This window comes from Myotis daubentonii, chromosome 15, assembly GCF_963259705.1.
Source record: "Myotis daubentonii chromosome 15, mMyoDau2.1, whole genome shotgun sequence".
Lineage (NCBI taxonomy): Eukaryota > Metazoa > Chordata > Mammalia > Chiroptera > Vespertilionidae > Myotis > Myotis daubentonii.
In genome coordinates, this window is record NC_081854.1 from 45,003,188 (window position 1) to 45,031,102 (window position 27,915).

General features: G+C 42.2%; 2 protein-coding genes and 1 long non-coding RNA gene across 5 annotated transcripts in view; 2 read left to right on the forward strand and 1 right to left on the reverse strand.

Moving 5' to 3' along the window:
• Positions 1 to 1,348: 1,348 nt before the first annotated feature.
• Positions 1,349 to 27,703, forward strand: TERF2 (telomeric repeat binding factor 2). Of its 2 annotated transcripts, XM_059667621.1 has the most exons (10): positions 1,351 to 1,767; positions 1,864 to 1,959; positions 2,621 to 2,751; positions 13,640 to 13,726; positions 15,026 to 15,172; positions 16,398 to 16,504; positions 17,938 to 18,330; positions 21,513 to 21,598; positions 24,710 to 24,753; positions 25,584 to 27,703. In XM_059667621.1, exons 1-10 carry the CDS (start codon positions 1,404 to 1,406, stop codon positions 25,740 to 25,742), a joined length of 1,614 nt encoding a protein of 537 aa, XP_059523604.1. In that variant the 5' UTR covers positions 1,351 to 1,403; the 3' UTR covers positions 25,743 to 27,703. The 2 variants fall into 2 exon arrangements, with proteins under 2 accessions (XP_059523605.1, XP_059523604.1); XM_059667622.1 differs by lacking the exon at positions 13,640 to 13,726 and having other exon boundaries at positions 1,349 to 1,767.
• Positions 2,810 to 6,619, forward strand: LOC132217416 (uncharacterized). The gene is made up of 2 exons (XR_009448894.1): positions 2,810 to 2,946; positions 4,349 to 6,619. It is a non-coding gene; the product is annotated as an uncharacterized LOC132217416 (long non-coding RNA).
• Positions 4,860 to 27,915, reverse strand: part of NIP7 (nucleolar pre-rRNA processing protein NIP7) — a 32,127-nt gene continuing 9,071 nt past the window's right edge. Inside the window, exon 5 of one of the 2 annotated variants that reach the window (XM_059667629.1) lies at positions 4,860 to 5,424. In XM_059667629.1, coding sequence (XP_059523612.1) covers positions 5,269 to 5,424 — 156 coding nt within the window. In that variant the 3' untranslated portion in view covers positions 4,860 to 5,268. Of the gene's footprint in view, positions 5,425 to 26,575; positions 27,679 to 27,915 lie in introns of those variants that run through there. The other variant, XM_059667632.1, reaches the window with a different exon arrangement.

Consider the following 27,915-nt stretch of genomic DNA (forward strand, 5'->3'; position numbering starts at 1 on the left):
CCTAATGGTAAGTGGACATCCCCCAAGGGCTGCCAGGCTGCCAGAGGGATGTCTGACTGCCAACTTGGGCCTAATCTCCCAGGGAGCGGGCCTAAGCCAGCAGGTGGACATCCTCTGAGGGGTCCCAGACTGCGAGAGGGCACAGGCCGGGCTGAGTGAGTCCTCTGAGTGCACAAATTTTTGTGCACCGGGCCTCTAGTCCTATATAATAAAACCCTAATATGCAAATCGACTGAACAGCACAACGACTGGTCACTATGACACACACTGACCACCAGGGGCAGACGCTTAACACAGGAACTGCCCCGTGGTGGTCAGTGCGCTTTCACAGGGGCAGTGCTGTTCAGCCAGAAGCTTGGCTCACAGGCTGGCAAGCACAGTGGTGGTGGCAAGAGCCTCCCCTGCCTGCCGCAGGGCTAAAGACCCCTTGGGGGATGTCCACCTGCCGGCTTAGGCCTGCTCCCCTGAGGGATCCTGGACTGCGAGAAGGCACAGGCTGGGCTAAGGGACCCCACCCCAGTACATGAATGTCGTGCACCGGGCCTCTAGTATAAAATATATAGCATAACCCTTTTTACACACACACACACACACACACACACACACACACACACACACACACATAATAGATTACAAGATATTAGAAGGCTATAAACCTTAATTTCAACATACTTTTCATGTGGTGACTTAAATGTTAACCTTTTATTTTTTCTAACTGTTCTACGACAATATGTTATTTTTGTAATTTAAAAGTTATGTCTTATATGTTTAGAAGTTGTGGGGGTACTGGCCATATTCCTTTTATAAAAAAATATGTTCTTACTGACTTCAGAAAAAGGAAGGAAGAGGAAGAAAAGGGATAGAAACATCAATGATGAGAGCGAACCATTGGTCTGCAGCCTCCTTCATGCCTCCTACTGGGGATCCAGCCTGAAACCCAGGCATAGGGGCTGACTGGGAACCCAAACGTGACCTCCTGGTTCATGAGTCCTCCAGGTTCACGAGTCCACGCTCAACCACTGCACACTGGCCGGGCCTTATTTTATTTCTTAATTTCAACAGGGTCAACACAGGCCCTTGCTTTGGGTTATTTTTTTTAGCGTAAATTTGTTCCTCCATGTTATGATACATCTCACAATTAGTGCTTAATAAGCTGCACGTATTTATTTTTCAATATTTTATACAAAGACCCGCATCTCTAGTGCAGTGTTCCATAATTTCAGAGCAAAATTGACCCTTGACTGCAAACACCCTTTGGGTTGCGCAACTGAACAGCATGGACTTCAAGTCCCGGTAGGCATTGCGGCAGGCGTACCGGAACTACGGGGGCCGAGAGGGGGCCGGGGCCCTACGGTCCTTTCCCACCCAGAAGCCCGCGGGCTGCTTGGAACGCTGTCTGTATCATGGCCGCGGGAGCCGGGACAGGGGGCCCCGCTTCCGGCCCGGACGTTCTGCGTGATCCGGCGGCGTCACAGTCGAGGAAGCGGTCCGGTCGGGAGGGCGGGGAGGGTGCTCGGCGAACGGACACGATGGCGGGAGGAGGCGGGAGCAGCGACGGCACCGGGCGGGCGGCAAGCCGGCGGGCGTCCCGCAGCAGCGGGCGGGCTCGGCGGGGGCGGCACGATCCGGGGCTGGGGGGCGCGGGGGAGGCACGGCTGGAGGAGGCTGTGAACCGCTGGGTGCTCAAGTTCTACTTCTACGAGGCGCTGCGGGCCTTTCGAAGTAGCCGGTACGGGGACTTCAGGCAGATCCGGGACATCATGCAGGGTGAGGGCCGGGCCCGGGGAAGGGGAGTGGGGGTGGGGGGCGGTGTTCGGGGCTGGGGGAGGGGGATCGCCGAACCAACGCCGTCTTCTTTCCCAGCTTTGCTTGTCAGGCCCTTGGGAAAGGAGCACACCGTGTCCCGGCTGCTGCGGGTTATGCAGTGTCTGTCGCGCATTGAAGAAGGGGAGAATTTAGGTATGGCAATGTTTGTGTTCTTCTCCGGGTTTAGAGTTACTCTGTTACCAAATTTACATCCGGGACTGACGGATTCGGGATTGAGGTGCGCTGCGTTCGGATCAGTGGTCGTGTTCCTTCTGGAATGAGCATGCTCTGGGCTCTAGTTTCTGCAGTTGATGAGATTCTCTTGCCTGCTTTTCTGTGGTTTGCGTTTTTCTTTTTATTTCCTCCCACCTGTTTCTTGCTCGCCCCAACTTTGCTGCTGTCTGAAGTGAGTTATGTTAAGATGGCCACATCTTTCCCCCCATGTAGAGAGTTTTCACAGTAGAAGCACATTTTTATTTTCTGAATTGAACTTGAAAGCTGTTTAGCAAAACGGTCTACAGTTTCTGGCCGCTTGTATCCGAGGAGGATGTGTGCATCTTGAAATTTGAGCTGCAAATGCATGTGTTAAAAAAATTTTTTTTTTACCTGTCTTGAAAATTAAGTCATTTCAAATTAATTGACTTGAATTTGGACCCTTAACATGTTTGTAAGCCTATAGCGAGTTAGTCAGCAATCAAATGCAAATCTTACTATATTTGCATGTTTCCTGTCCATTAATATATGTATTTTTGGACATAACGTTTCTACTCTGGAGAAAATAGCTTTAAAGTGAAAACTGTGCTCTTTGTCCTAGACTGTTCCTTTGATATGGAGGCTGAGCTCACACCCCTGGAATCAGCTATCAATGTGCTGGAGATGATTAAAACGGAATTTACACTGACAGAGGCAGTGGTGGAATCCAGTAGAAAACTGGTCAAGGAGGCTGTAAGGCTCTATATTTCTTTTTTCTTTGAACAAAAATCAGAGGTCTTTGAGGATACAATGCTTATCTTTTTGTGTGCGGTGGAGGAAAAACGGTGGAGAGAGAGCAAGTGAGCACACTCAAACATGAACATACAGATAGATATTATCTCTTCAGGCAACCCCTTCTCAGCCCAGACTTGGAAAGAACCATTGATGGTAGGTGCTCAGCTTTTGTGATTTTCGTGGTCTTCCGTGTGGCCCTAGCAGGAGGGGCCACAGTACGTAGGAGATGGGTTGGCACTGAAGCCTGGAGGTTATTACATACATTTCGGAGAACTGTGGAAGGACTAGAAGTAACTGGTTTGGTCACCCTTATATATAATAAACCAAGGAGAAGAGCTGGGGCCTTGGGAAATGTGGGACTCTGAGCTATTTCATGCAATTGCAGGAAGAGAGGCTTAGGGAACATTCCCCTTGAATAGGCACATTGTGATAATCAGCCAGTTAGAAAAACAATCATGGTGGAAGGCTTGCACAGGTAGTGTTCTTGACAAGAAAAAAAGCTAGTGGAGTGTCTAGGAATTTGGGACTATTGACTCTGTCATGGCTCAGGTAGCTTCAAGTAGTAGAACCTATTTAAAACATGGACGTAGCCTGGCCAGTCTCAGTGGTTGAGCATCAACCCATACACCAGGAGGTCACAGTCCCATTCCAGGTCAGGGCACCTGCCCCTGATGCAGGCTTGATCCCCAGCAGCGGGCGTGCAGAAGGCAGCCAATTGATGATTTTCATCATTGATGTTTCTATCGCTCTCTCCCTCTCCCTCTCTCTGAAATCAATAAAAACATATTTGGGGGGAAAAAAATACCAAAAACATAGAGTGGCCATGGGAACCAGTCAGAAAGAGTGTTTTGTTCTCCAATAACAAAGGCTAGGGATGTGGAAGCAGATTCAGAGGTGGGGACTGAGGAACAACAGCTCAGCATTGCCTTGGTGATAGAAAGTAAGAAAACTGGTAAGAAAAAGAAAGAGCACCCCCTAAAAGGATGGAATTGCGTCCGAGGCAGAGGAGGCTGAGATTAAAGCCTTGCTTAGCAATGAAGACTCTGTCCCTTGGTGGTGTGCTGAGTGCTCAGGTACCCTGTTAAAACAACTAGTGTGTGTGAGGTTCAGATATTTACTCAGTTAAGGACCTTGGAAAGAGCTACTTTTGCTCTTGCAAAGAAAGCTTAGATAATTCTAGTTGCAAGAATAGAATTTTGGTTTAGGTAAGTGAGGCTTGTGTTGGAGGGAAAATGCCAGAAAAGACATATTAGCAAGGGAAGAGAAGTCCATGCTGGCTTTCAGAATAGCTTTCGAATGGAAAGAAACAGCACCAGTTCAGAGTAATTTGTGTAGCTGCTATTACGTAGCTAGCTGAGAAGTGCAACTCCTTCAGAACACAAGGACTATAGATTTGTCTTCTGGAAGAAGCTTTGTGGGCTTTCATCTTTCAGCTGTATATTATTTTAAGTTCACTGATCTTTAGTTTAGGAGCTTCGTTAAGGAAAAATCTATTCATAAAGTCTAGTTAACCATTTTCTTATGTTGACTCCGTCTCCTTTCCATTTTCTACCAGGTACAAGATCTCGGTATACTTAACTGTATTACTGTTACTGCTGTGTAACAAATTATCCCAAAACTTAGCAACTTAAACATTAAAATATTTCTCCCATTTTCCAAGAGTCAGGAATGTGGTAGTTGTTCAGCCAGGGTATTTCTGGCTGAAGTCTCCCATGAGATTATAGTCAAGCTGACTACTAGGGTTGAAAGATCTGTTTCCACGCTCACTCACACAGTTGTTAGCAGGACTCACTTCCTGCTAAGACTGTTGGTTGTAGACTTTAGCTCTTTGCCTCCCATAGGGCTGCTTACATCATGGTAGCTTGCTTTCCCTGGACAAGTGATCCAGGAGAACGAGAGCCCAAGACAGAAGCTGCAATCTTTTATAACTTAATCTCAGAAGTAATGTCGTACCATCACTTCAGGCATATGCTATTGGTCACATAGTTCAGACCAACTCTGGATTAGTGTATAAAATGGGACTATGTGCGAGGTAGGGATCATTGGGGGCCATCTTAGAGGCTGGCTATCAAAATTATCTTGATCTAGTTATTACATACTATGTCACTTGTCCTTTTTTTTTTATCAAGTGAGTTATTTTTTAAGTTAGATCTTCTCAGCGTATAGTCTGGGGATTTCTTGCAGGTCTTCAGGACCCTTTAACGGGTCAAAAACAATTTTCATAACAATGCCAAAAACAATAGTCAATTTTTTTCTGTGCATTGACATTTGCACTGATGGTGCACAAGCAATGATGGGTAAAATTGCTGGTGCCTTAGCATGGCCAAGGTAGTGGTAAATTGAATTAGTACTCCTTGTATTCATTGCCACATGCTTGCAGTTAAAAAAAGCCAGTTTCAGTTAAGAATGTCTTTGAGGAAGCAGTAAAAGTTATTAATTTTATTTAATCTAGACTCTTGAGCAAACATCTTTTCACTATTTTGTGTGACAAAATAAGAATTTTGCCTGAAGTATTTTTGCTGCAAATTTGATGGTTGTCTTCAAGAAACCCCCTAGAGTGATTGAGTTGCAGGCTGACCTGGCTGCCTTTTTGTTGTTGTTAATCCTCGCCTGAGGATATTTTTTCCATTGCTTTTCAGAGAAAGTGGAAGGGAGGAGGGAGGGGAGAAAAAGTAGAGAGAGGGAGAGAAGGAAAGCAGGAGAGAAACATCAATGTGAGACAGACACATTGACTGGTTGTCTCCCATACATGCCCTGACCAAGAGCAGGGAGTGAACCTGCAACCCAGGTACCAGCCCTTGACTGGGAATCGAACCCAAGGCCCTTTGGTGCATAGGGCAGCACTTTAATCATTGAGCAACACTGGCCAGGGCCTAGCTGCCTTTTTAGTGGAACACCATTTTGACTTGAAGCAGTGGTTCTCAACCTGTGGGTCGCGACCCTTTCACAGGGGTTGCCTAAGACCATCGGAAAACACATATATAGTTACATGTTGTTTTTGTGATTAATCACTATGTTTTAATTATGTTCAATTTGTAACAATGAAATTGGGGGTTACCACAACATGAGGAACTGTATTAAAGGGTGGCAGCATTAGGACGGTTGAGAACCACTGACCTGAAGGAACTGGCCGTTATTTTCTTGAGAAAGTGAACTTGTCACTTCAAGGAAAACAATTGTCAGTATTTGTTACCAATGACAAAATTCAAGTTTTCAAGTGAAAGAGTTTTGGAAAACTTGTATTAATGTGCTTGCTAGCTTCCCAATTCTTCAAGACTTTTCTGATAAGATTGATGATGGAATTAACAACTGTGACTTTAAAAATATTTTAAATAAATGGGTCAATATTTGGATGATCTACATAATGTGATGAACCAATATTTTCCAGATGATCAGTGCATTATATTACAGAATCATTTGTGGGTAAAAGATCCATTTAAAGTATAAGATAGACTAACACATTTTTATGTAACAGATGATGAAAAGTTCACTTGCCAAAGTTTGGTATATTGTTGAAGAAATATAGCCATAATTTTCTGAAGGGCTATTAAAATATTCCTTCCTTTTCCAACTTCATATCTGTGAGGCCAGATTACTTTTTATATATATTTCAACCAAAACAAAATGAATGCACAAGCAGAAATGAGAATCCATCTTTCTTCTATTAAATCAGATATTTAAGATTTGTAAAAATGTACAATGCCACCCTTCCCATTAAACTTTTGTCTTAGAAAATATAGTAATTTTTCATAAAGATATGTATTTATGTTAAACTGTAATGAATTAATTTGTTTTTTAAGTGAATTAATAAATATCTTTAAATTTCCTCAGTTTTATATTTCTAATATGATTATTAATAGATATAACACACATAAATAAAAGCTCTTTGGATTCCTCATTAACATTTAAGAGTATAGCCGAAACCGGTTTGGCTCAGTGGATAGAGCGTCGGCCTGCGGACTGAAAGGTCCCAGGTTCGATTCCGGTCAAGGGCATGTACCTGGGTTGCGGGCATATCCCCAGTGGGAGATGTGCAGGAGGCAGCTGATCGATGTTTCTCTCTCATCGATGTTTCTAACTCTCTATCTCTCTCCCTTCCTCTCTGTAAAAAATCAATAAAATATAAAAAAAAAACGAAAAAAAAAAAAAAACATTTAAGAGTATAAAGTAATCCCAAGACCAAAGAGTTTGAGAACTGCTTCTGTAAGGTAATGCTATTGAGTCTATATTGGTTTTCTCTTCATCCCTAAAAGAGACATTCCTCAGTTAATGCTTCTGTCGAAAACAGCAGTGAAGAGCATGTATGGCATGTTTTGGGGAAGCATTTATTTGTTGCTTTTTGCTATGGCAGCACTTTCCCTGAACCTTGCTTTGTAAGAGCACTTTGATTTTCTTTTGGTGCTTTACCCCATCTGAGGGGCTGGTGGATCAGACAAACTCTCCCAGAAGTTTAATTTTTGAAACGAAAGGCTTTGAGCATGCCTGCTTTCCCATAACAGCCTGGATTCTTTCTGAGTTTTCTTCTTTAGCCTTTCTTCTGTGAGTTTGGTTTTCTCTTCCTGTTCATTTTCTATCTTTCCCCCCAAACATAAGTCTGTCTCCCCTCTATTGAAAATCTGTGCTTGGAATTTCCCTTTTGTTTAAGTTAGCAAGAAACCACTGCTATTGCTTACACCCCAAGAACCTTAACAGACACATAAGAGAAGAAATTACACTTCTGAATACTCTCAAGTGAAAAAGCAATGGCTCATCTCTTTAAAAGAAATCTTCACCGGAAATTAATATTTAGTTTTAAAAGATAAGCTCATAGTACAAACTTTGGAGGCAGACTTTTAGATTTTGAAAGCATTTGCATTTCCTTTCTTGTTTAACAAATTAAATATAACAGGACCTATGTTCCAGTTCTGGAATAGATTAAGCATGCTCTCTTCTGCTTACCTTAATGCTGCAAGTATAAGTCCTGCACAGAATGTGTGGAACAGCTCTCTGAGGACTTAGGAATGTAAATGGTAGTAAGAGACGGGGAAGAACACCAGCATTTGAAAGTCTACCAAACTGGTGATGAGTAGTTTATCATTTTTTCCCTCTCCAGTATCTTCCAGCCTGGACTTGAAGGCTCCTTAGACCTGGAAGTGCACTCCAGATGTAAACAGAAAGAACTCCAAGGGAGGTTCTCTCTGGTCTGAGGAGCAGGAAAGATCTAAGGGTCAGAGAGGATGGGAGAAATGCCAGTTTTGTTTTTAACTTCCTTCTCTCCTGCCCCAGCACCTAGGCAGTACTATGGTGATGGCAGCAGGGCAGGCACCGAAAACTGAAGGCAGAATTCCTTTCCTCTTTAACAGTAGAGGTGTGATCCCCAGAACTTGGAGCAACTTCCGTTGCTTTTTAAAAAGTATATATTTTTATTGATTTCAGAGAGGAAGGGAGAGGGGTAGAAAGAGATAGAAATATCAATGATAAGAGAGAACCATTCATCAGCTGCTTCCTGCACACCCCCTGCTGGGGATTGAGGCTGCAACCCAGGCATGTGACCTGACCGGGAATCAAACCAGGACCTCCTGATGCTCAACCACTGAACCACACAGACTGGGTTCCATTGCTTTTTTTACTGTACATCCCGCTGCTGTAGATACAGCCCTGGATACAGATGCAGTTAGTGTGTGGCACAGTGGGGATCTAAAGCCTAGAAATGCAAGGCTGATTCAGTATTTGAAAATAAGTGTAATCCACTCTATTAACCTAAAGAAAAAAAACCACACAGTCATTATCAGTTGATGCCAAAAATGTATTTGACAAAACTCAATATTAGTTCATGATAAAAACACTCAGAAACTAGGAATAAAAAGTAACTTCCACAACCTGATAAAAGGCATCTACAAAAAACCTACAGCCAACATCATACTTAATGGTGGAGAAGGAATGCTTTGTCCTTAAAATCCAAAACAAGGCAAGGAATCCATTCTCACTACTTCCATTCTACATCATATTAGAAGACCTAGCTAGTGCAGTAAATTAAGAAAAGGAAATAAACGGCAACAGACTGGAAAGGAAGGAATAAAATTGTCCCTTTTTGCAGAAGACATCACCCTGTATGCAGGGTGGGGCAAAAGCAGGTTCACAGTGTTCAAAAGGAAAATAATACAGTAATTAATAATAATACAAAAATAAACTTGCATACTCACCACTGTAAACCTACTTTTGCCCCATTCTGTATAAAAATATATCCGATGGAATATACAAAAAAAGCTATACTAAGTAACTTTAGCAAGATAGCAGGATATAAGATCAACACAAAAATCAATCATATTTCCATATACTAGCAATAAAGATTTTGAAATCAAATTACCAAAACAGTGCCATTTACAATACAGTAGTCTCCCCCTTATTATGGGAAATATGTTCCAAGACTCCCAGCAGATGCCTGAAACCTTGGGTAGTAAATCTTTTTTTTTTTTTTTAATATTTTTATTGATTTTTCACAGAGAGGAAGGGAGAAGGATAGAGAGTTAGAAACATCGATGAGAGAGAAACATCGACCAGCTGCCTCCTGCACACCTCCCACTGGGGATGTGCCCGAAACCGAGGTATATGCCCTTGACCGGAATTGAACCTGGGACCTTTCAGTCCGCAGGCCGACACTCTATCCACCGAGCCAAACCGGTTTTGTCTTGGGTAGTAAATCTTATGTATACTATGTTTTTCCCTATACATACATACACTAATGGCATCTCTTTGCCATATCCTAATTACCATCATTACTACTTTGTGCTTTGGGGCCATTATTAAGTAAAATAAGGGCTACTCGAACACAAGCATTGTCATACTATGACTGTCAATTTGATAACCAAGACAGCTACTAAATGATTAACAGACAGCATGTACAACATGGATACGCTGGACAAAGGGATAATTCCTGGTCCAGGCAGGATGAAGCAGGACAGCCTGAAATTTCATCATGCTACCTACAGCGATGGTGCAATTTAAAATTTGTGAATTATTTATTTCTGGAATTTTCCATTTAATATTTTGGACTGCAGTTGGCCATAGGTAACTGAAACTAATTTTGTATGGAAAATAATACAATATTTAATAATATAAGAATAAACTTGCATACTCACAACTGTAAACCCACTTTTGCCCCATTCTATATAAAAATGGATAATGGGACTACTCATAGCTCCCAAAAGAAAAATACTAAAATATAAGTCTAAGTCTAGCAAAACATGTGCAGGATCTGTATGTGGGGAAAAATACAAAATGCTGATGAAAGAATTCAAGATCTAATAAATGGAAAAACATACCATGTTTGTGAATTGGAAGACTATAGTATACTAGAGGCACTCGGAGGAGTCCTTCAGCTTGGCCTGTGCCCTCTTGCAGTCTGGAACCCCTCAGGGGATGTCCACTTGCTGGCTTAGGCCTGCTCCCTGGGGTAACAGGCCTAAGCTGGCACTCAGACATCCCTCTGGCAGCCCAGGAGCCCTTGAGGGATGTCCACTTGCCAGCGGGGAACAGGCCTAAGCTGCAGTCGGACATCCTTAGCGCTGCTGAGGAGGTAGGAGAGGCTCCTGCCACCACCACTGTGCTGGCAGCCATCAGCCTGGCTTGTGGCTGAGCAGAGCTCCCCCTGTGGGAGTGCACTGACCACTAGGGGGCAGCTCCTGCATTGAGCGTCTGCCCCCTGGTGGTCAGTGTGTGTCATAGTGACCAGTCTTTCCCAGTCGTTCTGCTGTTAGGGTCAATTTGCATATTACCCTTTTATTATAGAGGATAGTTAAGATGTCATTCTCCAGTTGACCTATAGATTTAATATAATTCCAAAATCACAGTCTCAGTAGGATTTTCTAGAGATACAGACTGATTATAAAATAATATGTTAGGGCAGAGGAACTAAAACAAAACAGTTTTATAGAAGAACAAAATTGGAGGACTCACTACCCAATTTTAAGAATTATACTCCATGTAGACATGTAGATTCGTGTGGGACAGAGAGAATCCAGAAGTAAACCCACACAAATATGACTTCGTTTTTTTGACAAAAATGTGAAGGCAACTTAATGATAAAGGGATAGTCTTCAACATACAGTATTGAAACAAATGTCCACATGCAAAAAAAGGAACCTTGACCTAAAACTCAGCCTATACAAAAATTCATTCAAAATGGATCATAATCTAAATGTAAAGTGTAAAGCTATAAAACTTTCAGAAGAAAACATGAAAGAAAATTTTTATGTCCTAGATATGACACTAAAAGAGGAAAAATTGATAAACTGAACTTCATTAAAATTTAAAACTGAGAAAAATACTGTTGAGAAAGAAGACAAGTTATAGACTGGATATAAAATTTGCACATTTTGCCCTAACCGGTTTGGCCCCGTGGATAGAGCATCGGCCTGCAGACTCAAGAGTCCCAGGTTCGATTCCGGCCAAGGGCATGTACCTTTGTTGCAGGCACATCCCCAGAAGGGAGTGTGCAGGAGGCAGCTGATTGATGTTTCTCTCTCATCGATGTTTCTAACTATCCCTCTCCCTTCCTCTCTGTAAAAAATCAATAAAATATATTTTTTTAAAAAATAAAATTTGCACACTTTATATCTGACAAAGGACTTTTATCCAAAATATATAAAGAACTCTAGAATTGTGCATCTAAAACTTGTATAATTTTGTTAACCAGTATTACCCCAATTCAATAAAGAGGAAAAATATATAAAGAACTCTCAAAAAAAAAAAAAAAAAAAAAGAAACAACTCTATTTTAATAATGGGCAGAAGACCACCAAAGAGAATAAACGGATGGCAAGGAAGTACATGAAAAGATGCTCAACATCAGTCCATAGGGAGATACAAAGTAAAGCCACAATGAATACCGGGACATACCTACTGGAGAGGCTGAACTTTAAAAACTAACACTAGAAGTGCTAGTGAAGATGTGGAGCAACTGGAACTCTCATGTTGCCAATGAGAACGCAAAATGGTATAATCACTCGGGAAAACAGTTTGGCCACTTATGAAGTTAAACATACATTTTCCATATGACCCAGCAATTCCACTCTTGGGTATTTACTGTAGAGAAATGAAGTTATGTTCATACCAAAACTTGTACATGAATGTTTTAGCATCTCTATTCATAATCACCAAAAATTGCAGACAACCCAAATGTCCTTCAGAAGGGGAATGGATAAACAAAACTGTAGTAGAACCATACAAGGGGATATACAGTTCAGCAATAAAAAGAATTATTGATAATGCAACAACATAGATGGATTGCAAAGGCATCATACTGAGGGAAGTAAGCTAGTCTCAAGGCTATGTCCTTTAAAAAAAAAAAAAAGGCGCTAAGTACTGTATAAATCCATTTATGACATTCTTGAGGAGTCCAAATAGTGAAAAGATTAGGGATGTGGCAGAGTGACTACAGAGAGGCAGCACAAGGGAGGTTTTTGTATCCTTAAGAGAGGCAATACTTGTGTTAAAACTCAACAGTCCACCAAAAATTAATTTACTATATGCAAGGCAAATAAAATTTAAAAGCAATAGCACCTGACTTAAAAAAGTAAAATCTTTGTATTCAAGAAAGTATAGTTTTAGTATTGTTTTTCTGCAAAAAAATTATGTAAAAGTGAATGTGGTCATCTGATTAAATCAGTGGTTCTCAACCTTCTGGCCCTTTAAATACAGTTCCTCATGTTGTGATCCAACCATAAAATTATTTTCGTTGCTACTTCATAACTGAAATGTTGCTACTGTTATGAATTGTAATGTAAATATCTGATATGCAGGATGGTCTTAGGCGACCCCTGTGAAAGAGTCGTTCGACCACCAAAGGGGTCGTGACCCACAGGTTGAGAACCGCTGGATTAAATGGAAGGACTTTGTACCTTCCCTGGGCAGCAAGAATTTAGGCTTATGCATTCAGGAGCATTTGACTGGTTTGCCCTGTAGGGCTGTGCTCAGCATGTTGACAGAATGACCAGAGTTTAGTACTTCATGGATTTGCTATTCCTCCTACTCTTGTCTGTTTCTCCTTAAATTCTTCCCTGTGAAGATTGAAAATAATCTACCTATGAACCAATTTTCCTTCCTTTTGTATGTGAGGTATGTCTGATACCTCTCTTGGGACAGGATCTAAGGGAGCTACTTTATCCTGTTAGGTAATTCCAAGTGCTCCCAGCTTTCCCCTGGCCTTTGTAATTAAAAAAAAAAAAAAAAAGTGCACATGTTTTAAAAATATCCTTTTTAATTTTCAATTTACGGTTTATTTCCCTCTACTGTAGTCTCTTGGGTTTTCTTGTGTGTGTGTTTTTACCAAAGGACTCTTCTTTTCCTCTGGTTGTTGAGACCTCATCCTAACTGAAACTTTGTCCTCTTTTGTGGCTGCTGTGGATGAGCTGAGTTTGTCTGTCTCAGTAATTCCCTGCACATTTTAACTGGAATAATGTATCCTACCCTCTCTCCCTCCATTACATCAAAGCTTTAGCATCTAAAAAGAACAAAACCAATTGTTCTGGGGACCTGGAATGACTCGAGTCCATTTTGCCTTTCTGTACGAGGCCCTATTCAAATTGGGTAAATGGTCTGTAATCTGGGGGATCAGATTTTACTGTAATAGGCATCTTTTTAAAAAATTGAATGTAATGCTGAAAATCTATACCCTATACACTGAAAGAGCTTGCAGTTGTTCATAATGCTTGAACAATAATTGTTAGTTTTTAAGTACAGGAATTTGAAAGAATGAAAAAGTTTTTGGATATGTAAGACTTAGTTTCACTTTTTAGTAAAGCTTTGTGACATTTAATATTCTCATACTTATCACAACAGTTAAAAAAAGGTTTTTCCCCCTTTTGTAGGCTGTCATTATTTGTATTAAAAATAAAGAATTTGAAAAGGCTTCAAAAATTTTGAAAAAACATATGTCCAAGGACCCCACAACTCAGGTAAATATAATATTTTGCTTCTAAGACTTAAATTTATTTCATTGTTTTTTGTGGGAAAACAGGGAAAGAGTTCTTTGTTACGGTTGTTATGTAAATATTCAGCACCTTTAGCATGTTGTCTTTTTTTTTTTTTTAATATATTTTATTGATTTTTTACAGAGAGGAAGGGAGAGGGATAGAGTTAGAAACATCGATGAGAGAGAAACATCGATCAGCTGCTTCCTGCACACCTCCTACTGGGGATGTGCCCGCAACCACCGTACATGCCCTTGACCAGAATCGAATCTGGGACCTTTCAGTCCGCAGGCCGACGCTCTATCCACTGAGCCAAACCAGTTAGGGCTAGCATGTTGTCTTTTATATTGAGGATATTTTACTGTTAGATTGGCTTTTTAATTTTTATTTTTTATTACACAAATTTACATAAGTCATTTACTTGCCCATTTCTGTCTGGTTTGTGACAGAACTTTAAGTGATCAGCACCAGGTATCAAACTATCAAGTTTTGTATCACTTCTAACTTTACTTAATGCTGCCTCAATGCTGATCCTGTAGAGACCTGAGAATTTGCCTTTGTAAGGACGTAACTCCTCTATTTTCTGGTGCCAAAAGCTCTGTTGATATCCTCTTCTTGGTTTTTTCCCCCCTTTATTTTTCCTTAAAATTTTAACTTTTGAAAAGGTAACATGTACATAACACAAAATTCAAGAAGTACAACCAAAGAGCTTGCTGAAACTCTCTTATCTCTGACTCAGCCACCTCATTCCTCTCTCTTCAGAGGCCACCAGTATTTTCTGCTTTTTATCTTTTCAGAGATATTCTGCGTATATGCAAGCAAATAAGTGTGCATGTGTCTGTATATGGATATTTGTATACACACATATCCATTCTTCCTGTTCTTCCCATATACATATGTGAGCATATTCTACACACTAATTTGAGTATTCTTGTAAATTGCTTCTTTGACTTACTCTTAGAGATCATGCTATATTAGCAGATAAAGAGCTTCTTTATCCTTTTTGTATCTTGGGTTTCTTTTTTAAGTTTAATAATCTGTAAGTAAATGTATAAAGGCACTTTAGACCCTAAGTTCTTCATTATTTTATAGCTGCATGGTAACCCACTGTGGCTGATCCGTCATTTATTGACCCATCCTTTGTGGTGGGCTCCCCTTCCTTTCTGTGTACCAGTGATTTTCATTGAGAATGTTGTGAACTTTCTGACAGTGTTGTCTCAACTCATCATTGAATTTTTACTAGAGTTCTCCTTTTCATGTTGCCAATATTGGTCCTTTGTATAGAAACTGAGAAATGATCTCCTGAACATCATCCGTGAAAAGAACTTGGCCCACCCTGTTATCCAGAACTTTTCCTATGAGACCTTCCAACAGAAGATGCTGCGCTTCCTGGAGAGTCACCTGGATGATGCAGAACCCTACCTCCTCACGGTGGGCCTTGGCCTTCTCTCCCATAACCATGACATGGCCTTGAGGATGTGCAGGCAATTAGAAAAGGACAACTCTTGTTAGAAGTGAAAAAATAAATGTGTGGAAAAGACTGTGAATTATATCCACTATCTTCCTTAAGTAATTAAATGCCGTAAATATACAGAAGCAGAGATCCTGACAGAGGCAAATGAAACAAAGATTGTCTCTCTTACCTCCCATTTTTACCTCCTCTACATGTCATTAATCTGTGTGGTTGCTACAGGAGGAAATTCATCTTACAGTCGATGGTGGTTCCCAGAGGAGATGAAGTCTGAGTTAAATTGGGAGGAAGAGTGGTTTATTAGATGTGTTATGATGGGGTTGTTAACAGGAAGAAGGCATAATTAGAGAAAAGGTGTGATTAGAAGTATAAGGCAGAAGAGGCCAAATGAAGACATTCTTTAATTGGATCAAAGAGATCAGCATAAAGAAGGGAAACAGTGAGGCTCAACACAGTTTGTAGAAGAATTAGAGCCCAGTCTCTCCTAGTTTCTTAAACTAGGATTTTGAGAGTGTTGAAAATATGGCTCGTAACTGTAGATGTGCAAGACCTGTATTAGGATAGTGTCAATGATCCTAGCAGTCATTTGGCAAATCTCAAATTATTTGTAAAGCAGATTGTTTGGAATAATCCAGGAGCAAGTGTCAGGATACTTGGGCCTGGCCTAGGATCCTTTCCTTTGTGTTCCAGGTAACTGGAAAATACCTGCCGGTTTCTTTGTGAGGATAGAGTTCGCAGATCCTAAGACATCACTTGTCATTTGGCAAATTTGAGATTTGGCAAATCTCAAATTATTTATAAAGCAGACCATTTGGAATAATCCAGGAGCAAGTGTCAGGATATTAGGAACACTTATTAGAGTGTTCAGACTTGTGAATCAGATTCCCAAGAAGAGGAATGGGAAGTAAAACCACATAATTAACGAATTTTTTCAATTCTTTGAAAAAGCAGTACTCAAACTGAGTTCTCCTTCAGCATAGAAACTATGAGCCATTGTTTGAAAAAGAAAAGGAAGAAATTTGAGATCATTCTTGTAAGTTCTCTTGCTTTTTATGTCCTAGTTTATGCCTAGATTGGGTTTGTAGGTGAACATGTTTGCATATTGAGTATGGTCATGGTTAAAGAAGCAAAGAATTAATGAAATTCTGTGGCTTCCTCTTCCTGATGACATCCTTCCTTTCCCAGATGGCCAAAAAGGCTTTGAAATCTGAGTCTTCTGCCTCAGCTACAGTGAAGGAAGATAAACAGCCAGCACCAGAGCCTGTGGAAAAGCCACCCAGAGAACCTCCGAGGTGAGAGATGCCCTTCTGACTTGTTACTGGGTTGCTCATACACGGCACTGTGAAGGTACAGAGCACACCTGGGAAAATGAGGGTACTGGAGACTGGATGTCAGATCCCTGACAGAAATTCCTGACTGGCCATCCCTCAAAAGTTCCGTCCTCCTGTTTCTCTGCCTGGCCCATATTTACTCAGCACTTCCTTGTTGATATCTGATCTGTTAATAGAGTGTTCAGACTGTGAATCAGATTCCCAAGACCAGTTGTGAAAGCAGGGGGCTCACAAATTTAGATGCCTTTGGGGGCCTGGTGGGAAAGGTAAAGGAATGAAGTGGGTCTAGGGTAATTGAGAGCATGGACAATGAACCAGGAGGGCATGCTTTTCAGCCTGTGTGATTGTTGCTGTCCAAGGATGCCCAAGCTTCAGTTCAAATTTTTGTGTGAGATAACAATTATTTTTTTTTAGCTTTCTCAATTTTTGAATGTTGGTAGTTATCCAGTTTTTAAAAAAAACACTTGCGAAGGTTAGGCAAAGACACCTGCCAGCTGGGTTGAGCCTACAGGCTGCCAGTTTGCCCTCTCCTAACAGTCTTTACTTAAAGCACACTAGCTATTCCAAACGACAGATGAACTTCTCTTGAAAAGGCAATTTCTTCTTGTTCCAAAACTGTGTGGCACGCTTCTTATTCTGAGAATTCTCAAGGTCCCATTCACAAGTGTATTGTAGGAGAAAATGGGCAGAATGGAGACCAGTCTTTGACTTTTGCCACACGAGGGTCGGACTGGGACAGCTGGAAGGAGAGTTTAGACTTCAAAGTGAAATTGCTGGATTATCAGTAGGTTGTCCAGATGGACTTATATTTGTCAGACACTGTGTAAAGTTCTTACATAACGGAAAACACTGCTGTAGTCCATACAGACTAACAGGTCCGATCACACACAAGTTACAGAGGTCTCTGGAGTATCCGTGGCCCTCGTTCCTTTAAGGTTCTCTGATTTGGAGTTTAAAATCCATAGTTTAACTTAAATAGACGCTTTTGTAAAGTAAGGTTATCTCTCTCTCTCTCTCTCTCTCTGTTTTTTGTTTGTTTGTTTGTTTGTTTGTTTGTTTTTTATTAAAAGTCCTCAATTTGAGGAGTCCTCTGCTAATATGAGCATCAACAGTGGTGAAACTGCCCTGGCCAGTTTGGCTCCATGGTTAGAGAGTGTGGACTGAAGGGTCTCAGGTTTAGTTCCTGGTCAAGGGCACATACCCGGTTTCAGGTAGTAGGGGTGTGTGGAGAAGGCAGCCAATCGATGAGTCTTTCCCCTATCGATGTTTCTCTCTTATCACCCCCTTCCTCCCTCCCTTCCACTCTCTCTAGAAATCAATGAAGAAAAATACCCTTAGGTAAGATTATTTTAAAAAGTGGTGAGACTGATCTTAGTATGTTGCCTTATTTGTAGGCAGCTACGGAATACTCCAACCACCTTTGGAATTATGACTCTGAAAGCAGCTTTCAAGACTCTGTGCGGTTCACAAGATTCTGAGGCGATCTTCTCAAAACTGGACCAGAAAGATCTGGTACTTCCTACTAAAGCATCCCTGTCATCGCCGGCCCTCAAAAACAAGAGACCGAGAAAGGATGAAAACGAAGGTTCAGCTCCTGCTGAGGGAGAGAGTGGCTCTGAACTGCAGCCCAAGAACAAGCGTATGACAATTAGCAGATTGGTTTTGGAGGAGGATAGTCAGAGTACTGAGCTGAGCCCAAGCCTCAACTCCTCTCAGGAAATCATTCCAGCGTCACCATCCACGCCTGCTGTTCTCAACCAACCCCTTCCCAGGGAGAAGAATCCCAAGTATGAAGACCTTCTTTGTAGGAGTTTGGGGGCTGGTTGGTGGTCCTGGTTGGGCCTGGTATTGCTTCTGTGAATGAAGTAACTTGCATCTAAGCTGTTCACCACCGAGGCTTGCTCAGACTGCTAGAATGTGACTCGGGAGTGGGGAGAGACAACATAGCCATCTGTGCCAGTTCTGAAGCCCCACACGGGGCCTCCAGGCATTGCACGAGGGCATGAGGATGAAAGGGTGTCGGAGCCTCCTGCTCATTGCTGCTTCCATTTTTTGCAGACTGCTGAGTACCTTGACTGCTAACTAGAGATTTATGAGTATTTACAGTTTTGCACCTTCTATGAGCTTTTGAGACTTGGCAAATTCAGTAAATATTTACTAACCTCTCACATTGTGCTAGGTTCTGTGGAGCAGTGGTTAGAATGCTTTCATTTTGCTCCCCTATCATGACCCCTGACCTCTCTCTCAAGTTTTGTTACCCTTCGTGTCCTCTCGTGGATCCTTCCTCCAGGCACACTGGTCTGCTTGCCCTCTCTGGAACACGCTGTTTTGTTTCTATTACTGTATTCTTGCTCCCTGTCATTCCTCATGATTGGACTATCATCACTCCATCACTGCTTGTCAGAATCCCATCCGTCCTTTAAAGGGAAGAGAAGCACTTTTTGTGGGCCAAGTACATTTATGTATTATATTACTGAATCTCTACAATCCTCAGGTACTGATTATTAGCCCCATTTTAGAAATGAGGGAGGTTCAGAAAAGTTGCTAACTGGCCTTAAGTCATTAATCCAGGCCAGTCTAGACTCAAGGGCCCATGGCCTGTACACTACACATCAGCCGCCGCTTAAAAATTCTGCCTCCTCCATGAACCTCCTGGTCACCCTGCTGTAGGTGACTTTGATGGTCTCCCCAGGCCATTGCCATCTGTACTACTGCTCTTTGTTGTAGTTGTTTGGGGACCTGTGCTCTGGCAGCATGTGCTAGGTGTCCTGCGGGGCTGTGGCATCTGATAGGTGAGTCATACTCAGGCACTAAGCTGCACTATATGCACCAATACCAGCATTTGGAAGTGAGTGAGTCACGGCTGGGCAAGTAGATGCAGCTCAACACACTTATTTTCGTTCTAGACGTGATCTCAGTGACTTCTTACAGTGATCTCGTGAGGTGTAGATATTTCCCCATGAACAGATGAGAAAACTGGAAAGAGTGCCTGACCACAATAGTTTTATTAATGGGAGGATTTGTGAAGGTTTCAGACATAACCACCTCTCTCATGTGCCAAGGGGATGATATGAAAGCAGAGGTTGGCACATTACAGTCCCTGAGCCCAATCTGCCTGCTGTCTGTTTTTTGTAAAGGATTATTAGAATACAGCCACATCTATCGTTTATGTATTATCTGGCTGAGTTGTGTAAGGTTACTTTTGATGCTACATTGAGTTGAGTAGTTGCAACAAAGACATTAAGGCCTGCAAAGCCGAAGATCCTATCTGGCCCTTTACCAAAAAGGGATCCCTGTCCACGGAAGAGCTGAGCCTGCTCAGCAGGGTTGGCGGAGCAAACCTTGCAGAGGAGCAAATGTTGAGCTGGCCTTGAAAGATGACCTCTTACTCAAGAGGTCATCAAGCATATTGGGGACCTGGGGATTCTAGGCAGCAGGAACCCCTTGCATAAAGGCATGAGAATACCCGGTATGTTCCCAAAAATGTCATGTAGTCTGTATGGCAGGGGAATACAATGCACATGGAGGAAGAAAGTAGAAAAGTCTGGATAGGTAAATGGGCCAGAACTTGAATTCCTATTGTATTCTATCGGGTGGAGGTTCTCAAACTGGGCTTCATATCACAATTACCTATGGAATGTTTAAAAAATACATATTCCCAGGCACCCTACTACTGAATTAGAAGGGGCTGGGGAATGCTCTGTAATCGGCTTTTCTAACTATGTCCAAATAATTCTAACCCCACTAATCTGAAGGTTTCATGAGATACCAGTGAGGGTTTGGAAGAGGTACTGAGGGAAAGGAGAGTGGCGCTAGACACTGCTGCCAGGCGAGCGAGCAGTTAGGGCCTGGAGGAGCTGGGCCAGTGGAAGAGAGGAAGGCAGGATTAAGGTTTATCACCCGGAGGGCAGGGCCATGACTTACTAGGTTTTTATATCCCCCCCCCTCCCCCGGCACTTGGCATGAGCAAGTACTAGGTGTTTATTAACCAAATAAAAATAATTACTGGTTTTTGCAATTTAAGGGATCACACGCAAAACTTATATATAAGTCCAGCAAAAGGTTAACATTTTAGGTTTTGTGGACCGTGTGTGTGTGGGGGGGGGGGGGGGGGGGGGAGTATTTTTTGTTTTGTTTCCTTACAATGCTTTGAAAATATAAAATCCATTCTTAGTTCAAGGGCTGTTCAAAATCCAGGAGCCACAGGCCATCCTGACTTTCCCGGGAGCACACAGCCACTAATAGGATGAAAATCCAGATCTCAGCCCCTTCCACAACACGAGAAATTATCAAGTACCAAATCATTTGTACACGTAATAAATGCCAAGTTGAGAGTAGGTGCAGGGGGTTACCACTGAACTGCAAAGACTATCTGCAGAAAGAGTGAACAGCTACTCAGGTGAAAATGACAGACCCAGAGGTGAAAATTTTATCCTAGCACTAGGACAAATAGATAGAAAACTTAAGCTGTCTGACTTTTATTTACAAATAGTAATTAACAGCTAATATCCTGAGAAGGAAAAATATCCTTTACTTTCTCTCAAATTAGTTATTCTCAGAAATAACATTTTGGGGGATATGATCCAATTAAAAAACAAAGGAAAGTAAATAGTCAATTAGGTAATTCCATAGAAAAACTCATGGAACTCAAGGAATTTTTTTCAAACTTATGCACTTATTAAGCAAACTGCTTTCATTGCTCATTTACAAAATAACTAGACAGTCTTAAAAATACGTATTTTGAGGGTGGTGGTGATGTATTCAGTGCTGTCTGAGGAGTGGTTCTACAGCCTGATGATGACACGGAGATACCAGGCCAGGTTAGGATTTAGGAGTTGTATGTAGGTGAATCTTGAATGTGGTCACAGCAGAGCAAGGGGAAATATAAGACTGCAAGTGAGCCAAGGACAGAATATGAATGACCCAGGATGAATGTTTTACACCTTGTCTCTCATTGATCTCTCCGCAGATTACCCAAAGGCAAGTGGAACAGTTCTAATGGGGTTGAAGAAAAAGAGACTTGGGTGGAAGAGGACGAACTGTTTGATGTTCAGGGTAAGTTAGGAGATTCTCCTTGGTTTCTCCTTGACACCTGCAAGTGTAAGATGCATGTTACTGTCACATCAGTGTTTCAGAAACTGCTTGTCTCCCAACTAGAAAAATTTCAGTAAGTTCCTCATTGTGTCTCAGGAGTCAATTATATGTCCTTTCCCATTAAATAATGGAGATTGTCAAAGCAGAACTTTGTATTTAATGAAAGTTCCTGGTTTTGTTTTAATAAATCCTATCTTTAATTGTAATTGATGTTCTCCCTAAGTCTTTTAATTAGAAAAGGTAGAAGTGGTCATTCCCTGCATTTTTGTTTAGGTACAGAATCTCTTACCAGTTTCTACATGTTTTCTAAGAAAAGAAACTTTGCTTTTCAATAATTATTATTGAACTTCCTGGCATTTGCATTAGAATCTCTCCTACCACATATTTCATATGCTAATGGAAATATCTAAGAGCTAAACCTGAATTTTGGAGATTCTTTTTTTTTAAAAATATGTTTTATTGATTTTTTACAGAGAGGAAGGGAGAGGGACAGAGAGTTAGAAACATCGATGAGAGAGAAACATCGATCAGCTGCCTCCTGCACACTCCCCACTGGGGATGTGCATGCAACCTAGGTACATGCTCTTGACCGGAATCAAACCTGGGACCTTTCAGTCCGCAGGCCAACGCTCTATCCACTGAGCCAAACCGGTTAGGGCGTGAATTTTGGAGATTCTAAGCACTTTTTTTTAAAATATATTTTATTGATTTTTTACAGAGAGGAAAGGAGAGGGATAGAGAGTTAGAAACATCGATGAGAGAGAAACATCGATCAGCTGCCTCCTGCACACACCCCCACTGAGGATGTGCACGCAACCAAGGTACATGCCCTTGACTGGAATCGAACCTGCGACCCTTCAGTCCGCAGGCTGAAGCTCTATCCACTGAGCCAAACCGGCCAGGGCCTAAGCACTTTTATAACGCACCACCGACCAATCCATTGCCACTTCCTAGGTTTTGTCTTTTAAAAGTAGCTTCAGTAGCCCTAACCGGTTTGGCTTGGTAGATAGAGCGGACTCAAGGGTCCCAGGTTTGATTCTGGTCAGGGGCATGTACCTTGGTTGCGGGCACAGTGGGGAGTGTGCAGGAGGCAGCTGATCAATGTTTCTCTCTCATCGATGTTTCTAACTCTCTGTCCCTCTCCCCTCCTCTCTGTAAAAAAATCAATTAAAAAAAAAGTAGCTTCAGTAGCAAAAACATAGTTGGCAAGATCAAGATCACAGGGAAAATGGGGGAAGTAACAAAATGATTAACAGTGGCATTAAATAGTTAAGAACAACAGAATATAAAAGTTCTAGGAAACATCCACTTCCAGTGCAGTCCAGATGTGTCAGCTTTAGAACTATGCTTCCACTATAGTATGAAATACTTCGTAGTTTAAAAATAAACAATCTGCCCTGAGCCACCTTCCTCCATTGTTTCGGAAACACTGGTGGGACTGTGGCATCTGCTGAGACATCTAGCAAGTTTCATGTTTATGCAACTTTGCCTTTTCTTGCAGCTTTTTAACTAGCTCTCATTGCCTTGAAATGGCATGTCTTTTATACTTGTACGAGAGGCCCGGTGCACAGATCTGTGTACATTGAAAAGAAATTAATTAGAAGGTGGCTGGCAGGGCAGGGTGGACATGCCCTGCAGCCAACCTCCCTTGGTCCCTCCCCGGCCGACCACACCTGGGGGGGTGCCGGGGCTCGAAGGGCTTCTGCGGAGTGAGTGGGGGTCCCTCTGGCAGGTGGGATCCCTCGGCCTGGCCTGCGGGAGCGGGCTGAAACCAGCAGTCCCAACACCCCCCGAGGGTCCCAACACCCCCCGAGGGGTCCCAGAGTGCAAGAGGGCACTCTACAAAGTTGAGTGCCCTCAGCAGCTCCTGCGTTTAGCGTCTGCCCCCTGGTGGTCAGTGCGTGTCATACCTACCAGCTGGTCAGCCAGTCACTTAGCTTGTAGATTAGAGGCCCAGTGTCCGAAATTCATGCATGAGTGTGGTCTCTAGGCCTGTCTGACGATCGAAGCACGAGCATCTGGCATGGAAGGGCAGGTTCCAGCTGACCTCTGGGCACTGGGCGGTACCAGGGCCCCCAAGCGTCCCCTCTGCCAGAGTCATCAGGCCCCCATCCGGCTCCCTCAGTGTCTGGGAGCTGGGTTGCGGCCCCGCCCCCGGCCGCTGGTCGCAGTCTGTGGGGCGATAGGGCCCCCGCTGGCACCACCTTGGCCTAGCGCTGCCTGCCCACCTGCTCTGCGGTCCTGCTCTCGTCGGGGCCCATCAGGGCTGGCAGCACCTCCACAGCCATCTGCTGCCAGCACCGTGCTGCCCTGCCCCCTGGTGGTCAGCGCATGCCATAGCGAGCGGTTGAGCGGAAAATTTGCATATTAGGCTTTTATTATATAGGATTTTTTTTTTTAAGAGATAGTGGAAGGGAGGGGGAGAGACACGGAGAGAGAAACATCTTGATGTGAGAGAGACATTGATTGCATCCCACACATGCCCCAACCAGGGTCAGGGATCAAGCCTGCAACTGAGTGAGGTATGTGCCCTTGACCGGAATGGAACTGGGACCCTTCAGTCTGCGGACCGATGCTCTATCCACCGAGCCAAACCAGCTAGGGCATTACCCTGTTCTTCTGTTTAAGGAATTAAACTTAAACTTATATAAAAGGATCAACGATTTTAAAATTCTGACATGAAACAGTAAAAGTTATTTCAAAACAGTGATTAGCATGGGGTTATAAAGCAGAAATCATGTATGTATAAGATGTATATTAGGGTTTTAAATACCACACTCAGTAATTTTAGAAAATGTTAGTTTTATTAAAGAGCCCCAAATCCATCATTAACCAACATTTATTAATGCCTTTTTGTATTGTATTTGCTGTGTACAGATTTTCATGGGCTGAAATGATTGGTATCTTGCAAACAAAGGACAAAACCAAATTCTCCTTTGGTGATATCCTTTCTTTTCTCAAAGTTTGTGAAATCTGAATCAAGCTTTCCCATTAGGGACATTCTGTGTCTTTTTCTGGTGTTTGTGCAAAGAAAGTTAACTCTGAAATGAATCTACTTTTAATGTTTTCCAGCTGCACCAGATGAAGAGAGTACAAGCAGTGTAACAAAAAAGCAGGTAATTTAAAATTCTTTCTGGTTGTATGGGTAGAACAGAGGTAAAATAAGTACCCACATCTCACAGACAGACTACCCATGCACCTGGCAAAAAATCCTTTGCGTTTTTCTGATGATCCAAACTAAGTTAAATACAGCAGATCCTCAGGTAACATCCTTTCGATCAATGTTTTGTTATAATGTTGATTAGATGCTGTACTTGTCTTGTTTCTATTAATTAGCCTAGGATAAAATTGGTTTTGTTAATATGTCCTCTCACTTAAAGTTGCCTTAAGTGAGGGCTACTGTAGTTATTCTCTGGAAGAAAAATCTAGTTGGACAGCAACCTGACACATGTTCCTGATCATGAACAACACACAAGTTTGACGCTTGAATGCACAAGTGATTATTAATTGAAGTGAAATGGCAGGACACTGAAAATTTTAAATATCCAAATCCAGTGTTAACTTATTGTCTGTATCAGGTTTTAGAAATATAAAACTTTTTTGGGGGTTCATATTCTCCTAGGTTTCTTTTTTTTTTTTTAAATATATTTTATTGATTTTTTACAGAGAGGAAGGGAGAGAGAGAGAGAGTTAGAAACATCGATGAGAGAGAAACATCGATCAGCTGCCTCCTGCATATCTCCTACTGGGGATGTGCCCGCAACCCAGGTACATGCCCTCGACCGGAATCGAACCTGGGACCTTTCAGTCCGCAAGCCGACGCTCTATCCACTGAGCCAAACCGGTTTCGGCTCTCCTAGGTTTCTTGAGTTTACCTCTTCACTGTATGGAGATGTAAATAAGTGGAGAGCCAGGTTATGATAAATCTTTTTGTTTTCTTTTACAGAAGTGGACTGTAGAGGAGAGCGAGTGGATCAAGGCTGGAGTGCAGAAATTCGGGGAAGGAAACTGGGCTGCCATTTCTAAAAATTACCCATTTATTAACCGAACAGCTGTGATGATTAAGGATCGCTGGCGGACCATGAAAAGACTTGGCATGAACTGAAACAGCTTTCATTTCCACAGAATTCACAGGAGCATGGTTCCTAATAATAGCCCCGATAGTCTGCTTTCTTTCAGAAGTTGGGCTGGGATGAAAATTTTGGGCATCCTCCTCTGACGTGGGGGAGGTCCCAGTTCCACTTCATCGCTGTTGGAGATCATGGAGCTACAAGCCAAGTATATCCCATGTCCTTGGCAGAGACGACAGGCAGACAGCTTGTACAGTGCCAGAATATCATTAGTATTTCCCTTCTTCAGTGGTTTGCTTGAATTCCAATCCCTGGTAATCAGTAGGACCTTCTCCTAGGAAATGGTGGTCTTTTAGGAACACTTATGACTCCATGACCTGTTAAAACCAGCAACGTGAGCATTATTTGGAGTGAACTTGTTCCAGGTAAAGCTTTGGCCTTTTGGTGCAAATGCAAAGGAACTTCGTCTGTCAGAGCCCACGCTGATGAGAGACCAGTCCTGGTGGAATCAGGGTCCCTTTAAAAACTGTTTTAGCCTGTTGTGACATCAACACCTAGACCTAGTCTTGGCATTTGCTCCTAATATTTGCTGGGCTACATAGGCAGGTTTAACCTCCACTTCTCATGTGGTGGAACCCGTGTGTTTTTTTGGTGATTGTAGATACGCTTAGCCCCTTGCCCCATTCTCTCTTCTCAATTCTCTTCCTTATGCTGGACTTTTAAAGCTTAAAAAAACAAACAAAAAAAAACACCCCAATCCTGATTGAATATAAAAACCTAATCCCATTCTTTGTGAAAATGGTTGCTTCCACCTGATTCCCTAATTGTGCTATGTTTGTGTCTTGCACTGGAATTCAACATTTCCTTCTTTTGTACTGTGTTGTGCTTGCTGTCTCTCTCGGACATCCTTGAAGACTGTCTTTTTAGGAAAAAGAAAATTCAGTAAAGTGTTTTCTGTAATCATTTTTTAAAATTTGAGAACTAATTATTGTCCATAACTTGTAGCCTTCTTCATTAAAGTCTTGCTTCTCTCAAATATAAGTGGCTGTTTAATTGCAGCTCAACATGAATGAACACGTGGAGGTGGCAAAATGTTAATTATACAAGTTCTGCTGAACCACGCTGACTGTTAAAAAGCGATGTCAAACTGTACTGGATATTGTCATCTTTGGAAGCCACCTGGAACACTTATTCTCTTTGGAGTGAAAGATGTAAAGAAATGCTAAAGTTTCAAATTCATCCTGTAGGTACAAGTTGGAAGCTTTGTACAGCTTTATTACCTGTTAACTGCATGTTTGGGGGTTTGGTACTGTTTTTTCCGTCAATGAACCCCAAATGAAACGACAGTGAGAACTTGATCTCCTCTCAATACAGCCGCCGCCTCTTGACCTGGTGGCAGCTAGAGTGCTCTCCCTCTAAACTGGATTCGGATCCAGTTTTCTCCCCTCAACTCACCTCAGTAAGAGGGCGTGCTCTGGGTAGAAGAGTGACACTGCGATGATTTAGGGAAGCGAAATATCCTAATCAGCATTTCTCAAATGTGAAAAATGTACAGGTCCATGAACATTTTTTAAAACATCGCTTCAGTGTTAAAATGTTAATGAAGTGTGTACAAACAAAATACAGACTTTGGCTTCTAGAGAGCTAGAAAACTTACCATGTACTGTTGACTGTTGCACTGAGTCTGAGTCACTGCTCATGTCATGAGTAGTGTAAAAACTGGCAGTGGGGAACTTGGGTGGGGTGCCTGTGCCACTGTGTGCTGAGAAATGATCCCGGTCTCCCACCTCCACCTCAGCAAGAAGAGTGCTGTGACGTTCGCTCTCCTCCAGAACTGAACACAATTATGAAGTCTGTTCTTTGCTTATTCCCTTGTGATAGTTCAGGTATTACACTTGAAGTCAATGTGTTGAATCTGAAGCAAGACTTGCTTAGAAGCTGTTAATGCTGTTTTGTTTTTTAAGATTATGGCTGAAATAAAAACATTTAGACATTGGCACGACTCAGAGAGTGACAGAAATACTGTCCTGATGGGTAAGAGTGTGAGGCCCTGTCAGGGCCCGGCAGTGCCAGCTGTGCTTTGGATGGTGAGCCAGCCACTGGGATCTCTGAAAACCCATTTCTGTCTTTTGCTCACTCTTCACCCATTTAAATTTGTGCACACATTTTCATGGGTTTTGTTCTCTCAACTATAACATTGGTTATCAC

Bases quoted from the DNA above. Each gene is read 5' to 3' on its own strand.
- TERF2 (XM_059667621.1), top strand. From the start codon at position 1,404: ATGGCCGCGGGAGCCGGGACAGGGGGCCCCGCTTCCGGCCCGGACGTT. The intron at 1,960-2,620 runs GTATGGCAATGT...TCTTTGTCCTAG, and splicing joins TGAAGAAGGGGAGAATTTAG to ACTGTTCCTTTGATATGGAG. The intron at 18,331-21,512 runs GTATGAAGACCT...ATCTCTCCGCAG, and splicing joins CCCAGGGAGAAGAATCCCAA to ATTACCCAAAGGCAAGTGGA.